The sequence below is a fragment of the Oncorhynchus masou genome, chromosome 12 (assembly GCF_036934945.1).
Source record: "Oncorhynchus masou masou isolate Uvic2021 chromosome 12, UVic_Omas_1.1, whole genome shotgun sequence".
In the NCBI taxonomy this organism is placed as follows: Eukaryota; Metazoa; Chordata; class Actinopteri; order Salmoniformes; family Salmonidae; genus Oncorhynchus; species Oncorhynchus masou.
The window spans coordinates 23,624,945-23,641,410 of NC_088223.1; the positions used below are offsets into that span (position 1 = coordinate 23,624,945).

At 41.5% G+C, this 16,466-nt stretch overlaps 1 protein-coding gene across 1 annotated transcript; it reads right to left on the minus strand.

Moving 5' to 3' along the window:
* Window positions 1-4,774: 4,774 nt before the first annotated feature.
* Window positions 4,775-14,351, minus strand: LOC135549700 (proteasome subunit alpha type-2). The gene is made up of 8 exons (XM_064979925.1): window positions 14,242-14,351; window positions 9,207-9,283; window positions 8,787-8,919; window positions 8,421-8,543; window positions 5,554-5,635; window positions 5,383-5,456; window positions 5,206-5,263; window positions 4,775-5,057 (listed from the first exon to the last, which is right to left on the minus strand). The coding sequence occupies exons 1-8, from the start codon at window positions 14,280-14,282 to the stop codon at window positions 4,941-4,943; spliced, it is 705 nt and encodes a 234-aa protein (XP_064835997.1). The 5' UTR covers window positions 14,283-14,351; the 3' UTR covers window positions 4,775-4,940.
* Between the last annotated feature and the right edge of the window lie 2,115 nt (window positions 14,352-16,466).

Consider the following 16,466-nt stretch of genomic DNA (forward strand, 5'->3'; position numbering starts at 1 on the left):
AGAAAGATATATAGTTAAGCAAACTTTACTATGCATGTTGTTAACCACCACATCAAGTACATGAAGACTGTAAGTAACAATTGGTTTCCATTTCCTGTGTAACATCAATATGAGTAACATCAATATTGCTACACGTCACAATAAACGGTCATTCATTTTTATCAAACATTTGACATAAATAAAAAAAAATTAAAAAATCACCACTATTCCACTACTTGTCCTCCCAGGCTGCCAGGCAAGATGGGACTAAAACACTATTGTTCAAAACATCTACATCTTACAGTAAAATCTCGTACACCCAAGTACTTCTCTGCAGCTGCCACAATAACATGTTTTTTTTCTGTGATTTACGTTCCACATCCGCGGTACAGTTGATAACCATGGCTATAAACGCCAAGAAGCCAATTTAAACTAATTTTGGGAATGGATAAGGGACACGTTCACATTTTGCAATGTGATGTCTCCCCCTACCGACAAACATGTGTAGCATGAACGATGTGGCGACGTCAAAGTCGGGCGAAATGTACAGATGACTCTCGTCCTCTGCCGGACACTTAATGTAACACCAAAATATTTCGACTGGCGCAAAATCGACTGCTCGTTGTCTGAGGTTTTTAAATACAATTGTTTTGTAGCGTCAGTCTGTTATAATTGCTGGGAATATATGCATACAGAACACGTTTCCTTAAAGTATGACAACATAACTCCATCCGGGGATGACTGCGTTTACACAAGCTGCTACTAATAAATGTCAGCAATGCATGCATGATCAACATTAAGCAAAACACACACAATGGGTGCATTAATTACATTTTAAAAATATTGCTTTTTTCAGTGAGGAAAATGTTTGGAAACTATGTGTACACATCAAGATTCAAAACACCTTTGGACGATGTGTATGCTGTCTTTATATCAAATAAAAGAATGGTGAGTTGTTGCTAGGTCATCAAATTGCCTAGTGATTGTGAAATGTGAATCTATAACCATTCACTCTTATGAATTTTCATTCCTCTCAGATCCCTATGTGGAAACAGAAGTCCATTCATGGAGATTAACCTGTTGTTTGGGTAGGCACTGTCATCAAGTCCCTTGGCTTTCATTATCACACAGATATAGAGATCCAGAATTAGAAAACCGGATGAGGCCACCTTTGCCCTTTTAGCATTGTGAAATAGACATTTTAGATTTATCAAAAGGCCAAATGGCAATGTGTGTTAACTGTCAACTATTACAATGGTCGCTATATAAGATTCATCATTCTCTGTAGGATTATCACATTATTCTACTACATCAGAATCAGCAGGAACAAAGCTTTATTTATGACCTGGATATTGTCCTACCTTTCTCCTGTTATTTTCATGTTTACACTAAAGAAGCCTTTCAGACTGATCAGGGTCTTAAACAATCCATTTTAATGAAGCAACAACAACTGTTCGGAGACGACAGTTTTACAATGTATCCATCCTACAATGTCATTTCAAGCTATTAATATGCACTACATGGTCAAGAGTATGTGGACACGCCTTCAAATGAGTGGATTCAGTCATTTAGTTGCTTACTGGTGTATAAAAGTTAGCTCACAGCCATGCAATCAATAGACAAACCTCGGCAGTAGAATGGCCTGTACTGAAGAGCTCAGTGACTTTCAACATGGCACCATCTTAGGATGCCACGTTTTCAACAAGTCAGTTGGTCAAAATTCTGCCCTGGTCAACTAAGTGCTGTTATTGTGAAGTGGAAACGTCTAGGAGCAACAACAGCTCAGCCGTGAAGTAGTAGGCCACACAAGCTCACGGAACGGGCCCACGAGAGCCGAAAGGCATAAAAATTGTCTGTCCTCGATTGCAACACTCAGTACCAAGTTCCAAACTACCTCTGGAAGCAACGTCAGCACAAGAACTGTTCATCGTGACTTTCATGAAATTGTTTTCCATGGCCAGCAGCCACACACAAGCCGAAGATCACCATGCACAATGCCAAGCGTCGGCTGGAGTGGTGTAAAGCTCGGCACCACTCTGGAAATGTGTTTTCTGGAGTGATGACGATTCTGTGCTTCCAACTTTGTGGCAACAGTTTAGGGTGCAAAAGTGAGGTCCATACAGAAATGGTTTGTCGAGATCGGTGTGGAAGAAATTGACTGACCTGCACAGTTCCCTGACCTCAACCAAGGAACGCCTTTGCATTCCAATTCATCCCAGACTGCGAGTCAGGCTTAATCACCTAACATCAGTGCCCAACCTCACTAATGGAAGCAAGTCCCCGCAGCAATGTTCCAACATCTAGTGGAAAGCAATCCCAGAGAGTGGATGTTATAGCAGCAAAGGGGTGACCAAATCCATGATATATGTAAACACATCAAAAAAAGAAAAGTCCCTTTTTCAGGACCCTGTCTTTCAAAGATAATATGTAAAAATCATTTTAACTTCACAGATCTTCATTGTAAAGGGTTTAAACACTGTTTCCCATGATATGTTCAACGAACCATAAACAATTAATGAACATGCACCTGTGGAACGGTCGTTAAGACACTAACAGCTTACAGACGGTAGGCAATTAAGGTCACGGTTCAGAAAACTTAGGACACTAAAGAGGCCTTTCTCCTGACTCTGAAAAACACCAAAAGAAAGATGCCCAGGGTCCCTGCTCATCTGCATGAACGTGCCTTACAGGCTGAGTACACCGCTTGCGTTGCAAAATAAATGTAGAAATCTATGTTATTCAATATTTACACCCACACTGCTCGCGCGTGCCAACAAGCGTCTGCATTGCCAAGGGCTAAAATATAAATCAGTTCTATTTCTGACGCAGATCGCGCTGCAACTCCTGCCTCTCCCATCTCATTTGTTTATAGAAGCAGGTACCCACGTGCCATCTCCTCATTGGTTATACCCACGTGGGTGACTGAAAGACGAACGAGGTCAGTGGCGGTAATGCACCTAATTTATGAAAGTTGCCAATTGCAATATAAAGTCAAGAGAAGAAAAAGCCTGTAAGGAAGAGAGATGACGAGAGACGATTTGGTTGACGGTTTTATATGTGGAATAATTGGCGGAGTAGACGACCTTGTGCATTTCAGGTAAAATAACTCAATGTTTATATCCCAAGACAAATTAGCAAGTGCAAGCTAACTAGCTAAATTGCCATAAATGTTTAATGCTTTTCGACCAGGCCCCAAATTAATATAATTGGTTCAGATTTTGTTTTGATATTTTAACCTGCTTGTCGTGATCGCGTTTGGTGTGGGGGGACAAAATAAATGTATGCACAATAGTGCACACACGCAGCCGGATTGGGTTCCGTGTTATACCCTGACTACACGTTGCAAAATACATTTAGAAATCTATAAAGTGGCTGTTCCACTGGATGTCAGAAGGTGAATTCACCAATTTGTAAGTCGCTCTGGATAAGAGCGTCTGCTAAATGACTTAAATGTAAATGTATGTTATTCAATTATTGCACCCACTGCTCGCACGCATCAACAAGCGTCTTCATTGCCAAGGGCTAAAATAGAAGTCCTTACTATTTCTGATGCAGATCACGCTGCAAGTCCTGCCTCTCCCATCTCCTCATTGGTTTCTAGAAGCAGGTACCCACGTGCCATCTCCTAATTGGTTATACCCACGTGGGTGATTGAAAGACGAACGGTGTTGCCGGTCATCGTGGTAATAATATGAAAGTTTAGATGCCAATCACCATATAAATTACAAGATGAAAAAGCCTGGAAGGAGGAGAGATGACTAGAAATGTTTCGGTTGACCGTTTTATGTGCGGATTAATTGTCAGAGTAGAGGACCTTGTGCACTTCAGGTAAAACAACTCAATGTTTATATCCCAGGACAAATTATCTAGCTAAATTGCCATAAATGTTTAATGCTTTTCATCGAAGGAATGAGCGTTACACCAAGGCCTGTACTCTGGAGCGGGATCGATTTGGAGGTGGACGGTCCGTCATGGTCTAGGGCGGTGTTTCACAGCATCATCGGACTGAGCTTGTCATTGTAGGCAATCAACACTGTGCATTACAGGGAAGACATCCTCCTCCCTCATGTGGTACCCTTCCTGCAGGCTCATCCTGACATGACCCTCCAGCATGACAATGCCACCAGCCATACTGCTCGTTCTGTGCGTGATTTCCTGCAAGACAGGAATGTCAGTGTTCTGCCATGGCAGCGAAGATCCCGGATCTCAATCACATTGAACACGTCTAAGACCTGTTGGATCAGAGGGTGAGGGCTAGGGCCATTAAGTCCAGAAATGTCCAGGAACTTGCAGGTGCTTTGGTGTAAGAGTGGGGTAACATCTCACAGCAAGAACTGGCAAATCTGGTGCAGTCCATGAGGAGATGCACTGCAGTACTTAATGCAGCTGGTGGCCACACCAGATACTGTTATTTTTGATTTTGACCCCCCCTTTGTTCAGGGACACATTATTCCAGTTCTGTTAGTCACATGTCTGTGAAACTTGTTTAGTTTGAACATAAAGATTCAACAACTGAGACATACAAATATTTGTGTTAAGTTTGCTGAAAATAGTTGACAGCGGGAGGACATTTATTTTTTTGCTGAGAAAAGTTGTCATTGAACTGTTCTTGTCTAATGATGTTCTGTATGATGTTTCATGTGGACCCCAGGAAGGGCTTTTGCAACCGCTAATGGGGATCCTAATAAAATACCAAAAATATGAATGCCCATAATTTTGTAATGAGATGTGTGAAATGTTTATTTTTATTTTGTGAGAAGCTCAAGTTATAGATGTAAAATAAAGACATGATAGCTTCTTTACTTCCTGGAATTTATTGAAAGTTACTGAGTTTGTTAGAAGGGAGGGACTGGAATACAAACAAATAAATGCTGTTATGTTGAAAATACAGTAGAGTCAATTTATTTTTGCAATAACCAAAGATAAACAATCAAATCACACTAACACAAGTCACATTTGTTTTAAGCGATAGCCGCCAAGTAATCTTTCACTTCTGCGGGTGACAGTCGCCTGAAGCCGGCTTCATTGCAGATCCCTACTTCAATATTATCTTCGGTCATCTGACCCTCAAAGCTTTCCTGTGAATAAAATATAGCATTCAGGATTCTGCTCATGACCCAAATGCAAGAAGATCACAAGAGGCTGGTCTCTTAATAAACGTGTGTCTGACATCAGACATCAACGCATAGAAGCCCAGCAGGAGCGGCTTTCAAGAGAGTAACTCACCTTCAAAGTCAAGATAGCTGTGTGAATGGCATCCTCCAGTTCCAGGTCTTCATTGTATCTGAGCAAGACATTCAATTTACCTCAAATGTATACAAAGGGTTACTAACAGCTGCAGTTTAACCTCAACTGTTGTGAGTATGGTGACAATTGGACTGGGGGAGAAATAGATTGAAATACCTTTTCTCAAGGAATGTTTTACCATTGACGTAGTTCTTCCCCATAGCAGTTGCTTTCCAGGCGAAATATGCTCCCTGTGTAGAGAAATCAAACCATCATGTCATCATAATCTCACAAGAAATACAGAAGGTAAACATGTTCAGATGGCTCGTTATCATATTTTGCTCTTACAGATGGATCAGACTGGAAAAGGTATGGTCTGTCCTCATCCCAACCAGCGATCAGCAAGGATACTCCGAAAGGACGGACACCCCTGCAGCAATAGACAAAACATTTAAGCCTATATGAAACAAATCGACTCCCTCGCGAATGCCTTCATTGGGAATATATATATATTTTACATTAATTGAATGATATCAGATTAGAATAGCTGTTGGAAAAGCATTCCTCATTAGACTGGTTGAGAGAATTCCAAGCGTGTGCAAAGCTGTCATCAAGGCAAAGGGCGCTACTATGAAAAATCGAAAATATATTTGATTTGTTTAACACTTTTTTGGTTACGACATGAATTCATACGTGTTATTTCATAGTTTTGATGTCTGCACTATTATTCTACAATGTAGAAATGAGTAAAAATTAAGAAAAACCCTAGAATGAGTAGGTGTGTCCAAACTTTTGAATGGTACTGTAGACATACATATAGTTGAAGTCAGAAGTTTACATACACCTTAGCCAAATACATTTAAACTCAGGTTCACAATTTCTGACATTTAATCTGAGTAAAAATTCAGTCTTAGGTCAGTTAAAATTAAAATAAAAAAGTAGTGATCCTAAGAATGTGAAATGTCAATAATAGGAGAGAGAATGATTAATTTCAGCTTTTATTTCTTTCATCACATTCCCAGTGGGTCAGAAGTTTACATACTCAAATTAGTATTTGGTAGCATTGCCTTTAAATTCTTTAACTTGGGTCAAACGTTTTGGGTAGCCTTCCACAATAAGTTGGGTGAATTTTGGCCCATTCCTCCTGACAGAGCTGGTGTAACTGAGTCAGGTTTGTAGGCCTCCTTGCTCACGCACGCTTTTTCAGTTCTGCCCACAAAATGTCTATAGGATTGAGGTCAGGGCTTTGTGATGGCCACTCCAATACCTTGACTGTTGTCCTTAAGCCATTTTGCCACAACTTTGGAAGTATGCTTGGGAAAATTGTCCATTTGGAATACCCATTTGCGACCAAGCTTTAACTTCCTGACTGATGTCTTGAGATGTTGCTTCAATATACACACATAATGTTCCTACCTCATGATGCCATCTTTTTTGCAAAGTGCACCAGTCCCTCCTGCAGCAGGTCACCCCCACAACGTGCTTCACGGTTGGGATGGTGTTCTTTGGTTTGCAAGCTTCCCCCTTTATCCTCCAAACATAACAATGGTCATTATGGCCAAACAGTTCTATTTTTGTTCCATCAGACCAGGGGATGTTTCTCCAAAAAGTACAATCTTTGTCCCCATGTGCAGTTGCAAAATGTAGTCTGGCTTTTTTATGGCGGTGTTGGAGCAGTGGCTTCTTCCTTGCTGAGCGGCCTTCCTGGTTATGTCGATATACAACTCGTTTTACTGTGGATATAGATATTTTCGTACCCGTTTCCTCCAGCATCTTCAAGGTCCTTTGCTGTTGCACTGGGATTGATTTGTACTTTTTGCACCAAAGTAAGCTCATCTCTAGGAGACAGAACGCGTCTCCTTCCTGAGCGGTATGACGGCTGCGTGGTCCAATGGTGCTTATACTTGCGTACTATTGTTTGTACAGATGAACGTGGTTCCTTCAGGCATTTGGAAATTGCTCCCAAGGACGAACCAGACTCGTGGAGGTCAACAAATTTTTTTCTGAGGTCTTGGCTGATTTCCCCATGATGTCAAGCAAAGAGGCACTGAGTTTGAAGGTGGACCTTGAAATACATCCACGGGTACACCACCAATTGACTCAAATTATGTCAATTAGCCTATCAGAAGCTTCTTAAGCCATGACATAATTTTCTGGAATTTCCCAAGCGGTTTAAATGTGATACAGTGAATTATAAGTGTAATCATCTTTCTGGAAACAATTGTTGGAAAAAATGACTTGCCAAAACTGTAGTTTATTAACAAGAAATTTGTGGAGTGGTTGAAAAACGAGTTTTAATGACTCCAACCTAAGTGTGTGTATACACACACCTGTTCTGAAAGGCCCTAGAGTCTGCAACACCACTAAGTAAGGTGCACCATGAAGACCAAGCGCTCTCCAAACAGGTCAGGGACAAAGTTGTGGAGACGTACAGATTAGGGTTGGTTTATAAAAAAAAAAAAATCCAAAACTTTGAACATCCTACAGAGCACTATTACATCCATTATTAAAAAATGTAAAGAATATGGCAGCACAACAAACCTGCCAAGAGAGGCCCGCCCACCAAAACTCACAGACCAGGCAAGGAGGTCATTAAAAACAGCGACTTTGAACAGTTTCATTTTCAAATAATCGAAAATGAGAAGTTAGGCAAAATAAATCATTTTTTTAACAAAGGATGAGCCTTTCTTAATAATCTACTGGAGAACCAGTTCAGGTTTAAGCGTATCAGTGAAGCTTTTAGTTACAGGTTTAATGCTTTAAAATTGAAATTTCAGCCCCCCCAAACTCATTCATTATATAAATAGGTACGTTTACATTTTCTAGCTTAGAGTGCCAAATAAAGTATATTAATGTAAATATTCTTTGCTCATATGAATTAAAAAACAAGTAAACTGATAGCACTAGAGTTAATCAAGGTGATTTTTTTCATAAATGGTTATAGAATCTTATCTATTTTTGCTAACTTTCTATTGAAATTGGCTGGGGTAAGTTCATTTATATCTTTAGGAATATGAATACCAAGTATGTCTACGTTACCACCAGCCCATTTTATTGGTAAACGACAAGATGTAACATTTTTGCAGTTTAACTATCTAATACCTAATATGGTACACTTATCATAATTGGGTTTTAATAGAGTTTTTCTACAATTCTTATTCAACAGTCTGAAAACAAACATTGAATAAACAGTTGACTTTTAACCTACTCCATACCCTGATTGTGTGTATTCCTGCATGACAGAGGCCACCCTCTGAACAAGCTGAGCTGTGGGGATGGGCTCCTGGTACACCAGGAAGTACTGCTGTGCCAACTTCCTGGCTCTCCGGAGCAGCACCCTGTCAACACAACAAAAAGCATCTCTCTGAGTACTCAATACAGTCAAGGACTGTAGCTTTAGTTCATTTACCTTATTTGATCATGTACACTAAGAGACCATAACATCTTACAAATAGGCCGATTCTATGAAAAACAACAATGTGCCTATGGAGTGGCCAGTATACTCAAGTGCCCAGGGAGTGTCATACGAATAGTACATGCTGTGTTGAAGTTAAATTCCATTAAGCAGGCGGTCTCATTACCTGTAGTCAGGTCCCATGCCACTGTACACCATGCCGATGTGTTTGGTTATGGGCTCCACTTTGTGAACACTAGTCTCGTCGTACAGGATGGACTTCTGTTTCTTTTCTGTTGCCAAGACAACTCCATTTGAGGCTGGAAGGGGAACAAAAATACATGAAAATTCAATGCTTGGAATCAGCTCTCATTAGGCTACTTAAGAAGGTGATGTTGAGTAGTGACTTGTACAACCCTGTTGATGTGTTTAATTGGGTGGGTAGTGATGAATGAAACACTGAATAAACAGGGGACACTTTCACTAAACTGCTACGAAAAAGTCACTTCGGTATCAAAGTGGCTTTAAAAGTGTTACACGAATTAATAGACGGGGTGGATGTAAACTACCTGCATCAAACTGCTGTTTTTACTAGCTAAGTACTTACCTTTGATTCCCACAGCGGGAGCACCTGCGGCTACAGCTGCCAGGGCATATTCAATTTGGACCAGTTTCCCAGAGGGGCTGTTGGAAAAGGGAAGGTAATCAATCTTAGTTACAACCATTTAGCTAACTTAACAAGCTAAATATCTCATTAACTAGTTAGCTGTGTAGTCAAAACCCGAATAGTTGTGTCTATGTAACGTCCGTACAATTGCCCTTATTGGTCCGTACAATTGCCCTTATTTTAGCTCCCCCAAAATGTAATACTTCCAGATCAACTGTGATGTCAATACCATTGTAAAGCACAATTTCTCCCCTTTCCAACATTTACATGACCTAAACACTGTCCGTTTCTGCATTATTCAAGCACGAAATGAGCCCCGTCAGGACTTTTTAAAAATGGCGGGTGGGGAAGCGAAACTAATGCGTGATAGTGAGACGGAGAGATGTATTCAAAAGAATTCCTTAGAATTCCAAAACAAGACATGCTCTGTAGTTTGAACTCAAGGTAAGTAACCATTTATATTGCATTCTACACCAACTGAATCAACAGACTGAAACAATAATCCAACATACTGTTACTTTTCAAACAAGGAATTCTCAGCAACTCAGCTTTCACTGTAGAAATAACATCTTAACATTTCAAACAAATACAATACCAAAGCATTTCAAGTGAACTTTCAATAACACGTTTCCAGTCTGGAACTCTTAGGGCAGCGATCCGCCTACACCCTTTGACATTTCACAGGTCTAGGACAGCTCTGGGCTTGACCTCTCTTCCTGACCTTGTGCGATATGATGCTGAGCATGCTTCTGTGTCAGTCAACAGTTCTTGTGGTGTTGCAGGTAAGTATGGTGTATGTTGTGCTGTGTGTGTGTGTTTAGTCCATCACGTTCTCTTTCAGAGGAACAGTTCATCTTATCAGTGTGTTGTTCTTTTGTGTTCAGTAGGTGACGACGATTGCGGCGGTACTCCGCTCCTTCTGCGGTGCGGACGTTATATATGAACGTTTAGTGTCAGCTGGCTGGATGACGACTGCTGGCTTCCAGAGGCCATGCTCCTGGATTCTAACTGACTCTCCGTCGATCAGTGGTCTAGCTGACCCGTCGTAGTATCACTTTTGTTGTTGTTGTCTCTGTGCACGTTTTCCATGCATTTCCTTGTGGCTGATGACCTCAGGTTGCAGCTGCTGGTTGGTGCTGGGAAGGATTGAGCGAAGTCTACGGCTCATCAACAGCTGGGCTGGGGGATTTGAAGTTGTCAACTGGAGTGTTGCGCTATTCAAGGAGACTGAGGTAGGGTTCTCTAGTCTGCTTTTGCTTTATCCATGAGTGATTTAGCAATCTGCACCGATTTTTTCAGCAAGGCCATTACTTTGAGGGTAATGTGGGCTTGTGGTGACATGTGTGAACTCCCATGCTTTTGTGAAGGATTCAAACTCATTTGATTTGTAACAGGGCCCATTGTCAGATATTAAAGTCTCTACAATGTCATGCCTGGCAAAGGCTGCTTTCAGCTTGTGTATCACAGCTGCAAATGTGGTGCTGTGAAGCTTGTTGAGTTCAAAGTATCTGCTGTAGTAGTCCACTGTTACGATGTAGTCCTCGTTGTTCCAGGTGAACAGATTGGTTGCCACGACCTGCCAGGGTCTGTCTGGGATACAGTGAGGTAACATTGGCTCTTTGATGTTTGAGGGGCGTCGTTCAAGACATATGTCGCATTTACCAACAATGCCCTCTATTTGTCTGCACATTCCGGGCCAAAACAAAATGTCCCATGCTCTCGGTTTGCACTTTTTCATGCCCATGTGGGGGTTGAGCCGGACTCCTCTCTCGCGGGACCTTTGCAGCATCGCGGAGGTTTCGGTCGTGCTCCGGTCGTGTTCGACCATAGACAAGGATGTCGTCCACAATGGCCACAACTACTTCGAGGCCTTCGTACACTTCGTCAATCTTTCGCTGAAACTCGTCTTGGGCTAAGATAATCCCAAAAGGCAGGCGACGGAACCTGTAGCGTCCAAACGGTGCGTTGAATGTTGTGAGCTTAGATGACTCTTCCGTGAGCTTGATAGCCCAGTAGCCTGATCTAGCGTCCATGACACTGAAGTAGTGTGCTCCCGCTAGCTTGTGTGTGATGCCATCTAGCGTCGGTAAAGGGTAATGGGGGTTTGATAGCCTTGTTCAAGTCTCTTGGGTCGAGACATACTCGGAGCTTGCCTGTGCGTGGTTTCTCTACCACCACTAACGCGTTTACCCAGTCAGTCGGTTCTGTAACCTAGGTGACTATGTCAGATTGCTCCATGCTCTCCAACTCTTTCTTCAGATGGGCACGGAGAGCAAGGGGAATCTTTCTCGGTGGGTAGACCACAGGGGTTGCGTCTGGGTCAAGGTGAATGGTACATTCTCCTGGGAATAATCCTATTCCTGTAAAAACATCAGCAAACTCCTCCAGTACATTGTCTGTCTCTACTGGTGCTGTCACTGATAAAACTAGCTTGATGAGGTCCATGTCTAAACATGCTTTAAGACCTAGCACTGCAGGTGCTCTAGTGTCAACAACATAAAAGTCCAACATCATGTCACTTTCCTTGTATTTGCATTTGAAAGTGCATGTGCCTTTTACTGGGTGCTGTTCAACATCATAACCAGTCAGTCTGCACGTAGTGGGCTGTAGCTCGCACTCAGATGTCAAGCTGTGGCACTTATTCAGGGGAATAATGTTTACTTGTGCACCAGTGTCTAGTTTGAAATTTAGCTTTGTGCCTTGTGTTCCTATCTCAATGTCAGCAAAGGCTTGCTCTGTCTCTGATATTTGACTTTCTGTGTCACCTAATCAATAAACAGTTCATCAGCGTTTGAGTCTTTGATTGACATTTCATCTTCACTCACTGTGTGTACTGTTTTTCCAAAGTAAGCTCTGCACACTTTTGCAAAGTGATTCCATTTTCCACATTTAGTACACTGTTTGCATTTAGCTAGGCAATTTCCTTGTTCGCCATGCACTTTGTATCCACAATATCCACATGTTTTGTGGCATTTTGAGTCTGTGTCACTCTGTTTTGGAGTTATGTCTCTCTACGTTCTAAAACCCGCTCTCTGTGCACCGGAGGTGTGCTTTGAGGTCTGCATGACTACGTGCACTGCTTGTTCACGTGATGCGCTCGTGCTACCGCGCAAAATGGTTTTCATCTGAGCCTGTGCTCGCTTGTGAGATCTGGCTATACCTCAGACCCAACATTCAAAAGTTTCTCTCACTCGCGGTGAGTGTATTCCAAATCAAATCAAATTTTATGTCACATACACATGGTTAGCAGATGTTAATGCGAGTGTCGCAAAATGCTTGTGCTTCTAGTTCCGACAATGCAGTAATAACCAACAAGTAATCTAACTAATAATTCCAAAACTACTGTTTTATACACAAGTGTAAGGGGATAAAGAATATCCCTGATCATCTCATCCTTGTTTGCATAATCAGTCTTTCACAAGCAGACGCAGCTCTGTCACAAACTGTTCAAAAGACTCGCTGGCTCCCTGTACTTTATCATGGAATTTGTACCTAGCGAAAATCGTATTTGTCTTCGGCACAACATATGCTTCAAAACGATCGTAGTATGTTTTCAGTACCTTTGATTCAGCCTCGGTAAGTGTTCATGTGTTGTAAATATCTCTCCCCTTTTCACCGATCCAGAGTAGCAAGTAGCTGCATTTTCCCTCTTCTCCTCTGTCCTTCAGAGGACCCATGAAGATTAGCTCTACATGCTGTTTGTACTTACGCCATGCATCGGGTAAGTGTGTAAGCTCCCAGTCCATTCGAGGTGAAGGAACTCCAGAAAAATTCATCTTTTAAGACCTTTACTCTGACACCATGTCTTGTTTTGCACACTTTGTACAAAATAATAAAATGCAGTACTACAGGATATTTCTTAACGTAGCTCTTTATTAGCTAGCTATAACTGGCATGTTCACGTATCGCCAACCAGGATCAAACTGCTGATGGCCTAACCATTTGGGTGGTCTTAACCAATCATAGCACAGTATCATATGGCGGTAAAATGCATCCAATTACAATTCAGTATGTTTACACATGAATATTACAAGATGTGGGAAAATTGCTTTTTTCCCCCCACTCAATCTGTCCAATTTATCGCCTCTAAACTGTAAAGAAAACACTATAAAGAGTTTATATAATGTGTCATTACATACCTATTTGAAGGTTTGTGTCGAATTTGAATCTAGGGCTGTGAATAAACAGCGGCTTTGAGAATGATGATCGCATGCAATGATGACGCAAAAAATGACTAGGTATCCCCCTTACCCCCGTCACTGTCCATTTCTTGTTTTTAAAGGATGAGAGTAGTGCAACACCAGGTGGAGAGAGATTGTAAGACAGAAATAGTTGCTTTATGCTTGCTGTACGTTACGACATGACACGTCCCGGTGTAACGGAGGGTCCGTTTTTTCAACTTTTCTCCAATACTATAGAGCCATTACCATGTCGATCAACGCTGGAATAGAAACCTAGTTCACACCCCGATTTTGAAGTCAACACAGTCGCTACAGTCCCATTAGTATTATTTGTAGCCTCGTTTGAAAGTTGCGGTTGCGCACATTTGTACGGAATGGGGTGAGTTTACGTTAGCAAGCTAACGTCAGCCAGTTAACGTTACACAGAAGCTATGGGGATTGTATCTAACTTGCTAACACCAAAAATAGCAAATGCAGTAAACATTCTGACATTAGATAGCCTACATTAGACATGTTAACCATCTTGGAGATTAATTAGCTTACGCTAACTAACCCGCTTCAAGCTATACATCAGTGGCTTCAACTCAACAGTTAGGAAGATAACGTTAGTTAGCTAAGCATTAACGTTAGCTATCATCGGCGTGACACTGCATCTCTTGTAAGTGTTGCCTCAAGTGCATTTAATGGCCATATAGTAAGAGAAAGATCACAACTATCGCGGAAAATGGCTTCATGGTAAGGTGTTGATTACGTCTTGTGTTGCTACGCATAAATATATTGTCATTTTAAGTTACCTGAAAGTAGTGAGGGAGAAGCTGTATCCTCGTTCAGCCATTGTTGTTCTGTCTTGGGGAAAGCTTTGCTGGACGGACCAGATGGCGGAAATGAGCTTAATGAAGTTCCGCTCATTGCGCTGTTTGTTCTTCGATGAGGTTTAACCGCGATTGGCATCCAATAAATAATGTATTACCGCCACCTACTAGACTGAAGTATAACTCCCTTAAACCTTCCTTGAAAATAAAAAAAATAAATAAACAAATACCCAGTGGTGTAAGGTAAAATAAATACTTTAAAGTACTACTTATGTAGTTTTATGTGGTATATGTACTTTACTATTTATATTTGACAACTTTTACTTCACTTACATTCCTAAATAAAATAATGTACGTTTTACTCCATACATTTTCCCTGACACCCAAAAGTACTCGTTACATTTTGAATGGAAAATGGTCCAATTCAAACTGATCCAATTCACTTATCAAGATAACATCAAATGGTCATCCCTAATGCCAACCTACACAAATGCGTTGTTTGTAAATTATGTCTGCGTGTTGGAGAGTACATTTTATCAATTCCATTTACTTTTTTTTTTAGACTTACTCAAGTAGTATTTTACTGGGTGACTTTTACTTGAGTCCTGTAGGTATTGCGATGAAGGAGCAGGTCTCGAACCCTCGACTTTCTATCCCGAAGTCTAGCGCGCTATCAACTGTGGCGCAAAAGCATGCTCAAACGGCATTTAAATATATCTAGTCATCCCTCAAGTCAACAGCCTGAAAGGACTGGACACTTCTTTGACTTCAAGTCTCGTACACCCAAATACCTCTCTGCAGCTGCCACCACAACCCCAATTTTCTGCGACTTGCGTTCCATCCCTGCAGTACAGTTGATAACCACTGCAATAAACGCTACAAATTAAATCTTACTGAAGCATTTATCACTTGTTGGCCTATTCCCCTGTACTGGTACAGATCTACTACTCCTCGCCCTATCTTCCGCTACTTTCTTCACTGCCTCAGCATACGACAACTTCTGCACTACTCTAAGCCTGGAAACCTCAACCTGCCTCTCTCGCACCGGAGATTTCTGATCCTCAGCCCCATGGGTACCCCTACAATTAACACATACCACTGCTTCCCCCAAAGCTACACATTCCTTTGACTCATGCTCTATATATCCTAACACCACTTTTGCGGTCAAAGACTCAATATTAAAACTCAAAAGAACAGGCAACGTCTCTGTTTGACAACTCACGCCACTGTCTGCGTATTACCAAACCACTAGCAGCCCAAACACCGGGAATCATTCCCTTCAGTTGGTCAACTTTCACATTTACCGCTACCCCAGTAAATCACTCCTTTCAATGGCGCCCTTGTCTTGAGAGCAAAACAATTCACACCTCTTGTCCCCATTCGTTTAACGCGGAGCGCCTGCTTCCTCTGACCAGCAGAAACACAAACAATTATCACAAGACCATATCTGGTTACCTTCACCGGTTCCAAAGTACCCAACTTTCTTTTCACCCAACATGAAACCACAAATGGATCAGCCAAAAGGCAAGGATTTACTTTTTCCAAAAATGTCACTCCCACTGTCAGACTCATCTTTATCCTGACCATCGGTGCAAGCCTCGGGCTCCGGAGAACTTCACCACCCACACCTAACCCCTCCGATACTTCGCCCTCACTCACATTTCTCCCCGTCTTCGATCCGGTGTACAGCTCACCCTGCTTACACTTTCTACCATTTTTCTTTAACAAACCATCTCCCTTTTCCCCGCCATTTGTAACCGTTTCAAGCTCACCCTCTTCCTCCTTATCTCGAACTTCCTCTGCATTCCTCCTCCGTTTTCCAAGTACACGTCTCCTTATGATAATACGGCACTTATTCTGACATACATATTGTTCTTGCCCTCTCCAGAGACAGCATTTTATCAACCTACTAATTTCTCTGCGAAACATGCACATAACTTTCAGATGATCCTCTGAATTAATAAAATATACTTTATTTTTGTTTACAAGTATTAATACAATTGATTGGGCTTTTATATTGCGTTGTTTTGTTCTTGTGGTACTGGGGTTTTGTCTGTGGATGTTTCCAACAAAGCCCAAGGCCTGCAGATGGCGATATAGAGTTGTTTAATCTTACAGTCAAAAGCGAATGGCTGGAAAAATGCATAGCTACTTTCTTTATGAAACACTATTTTCCACCGACATGCTACAGTCAAAGATTTTTACAA

What these genes read in the sequence shown, in the direction of transcription:
- LOC135549700 (XM_064979925.1), bottom strand. Translation starts at nt 14,282, where the DNA reads ATGGCTGAACGAGGATACAGCTTCTCCCTCACTACTTTCAG. An exon ending in TTCTCCCTCACTACTTTCAG is followed by an intron (nt 9,284 to 14,241) that starts GTAACTTAAAAT and finishes CTTTTCCAACAG; the next exon opens with CCCCTCTGGGAAACTGGTCC. An exon ending in AAAACATTCCTTGAGAAAAG is followed by an intron (nt 5,264 to 5,382) that starts GTATTTCAATCT and finishes TGTCTTGCTCAG; the next exon opens with ATACAATGAAGACCTGGAAC.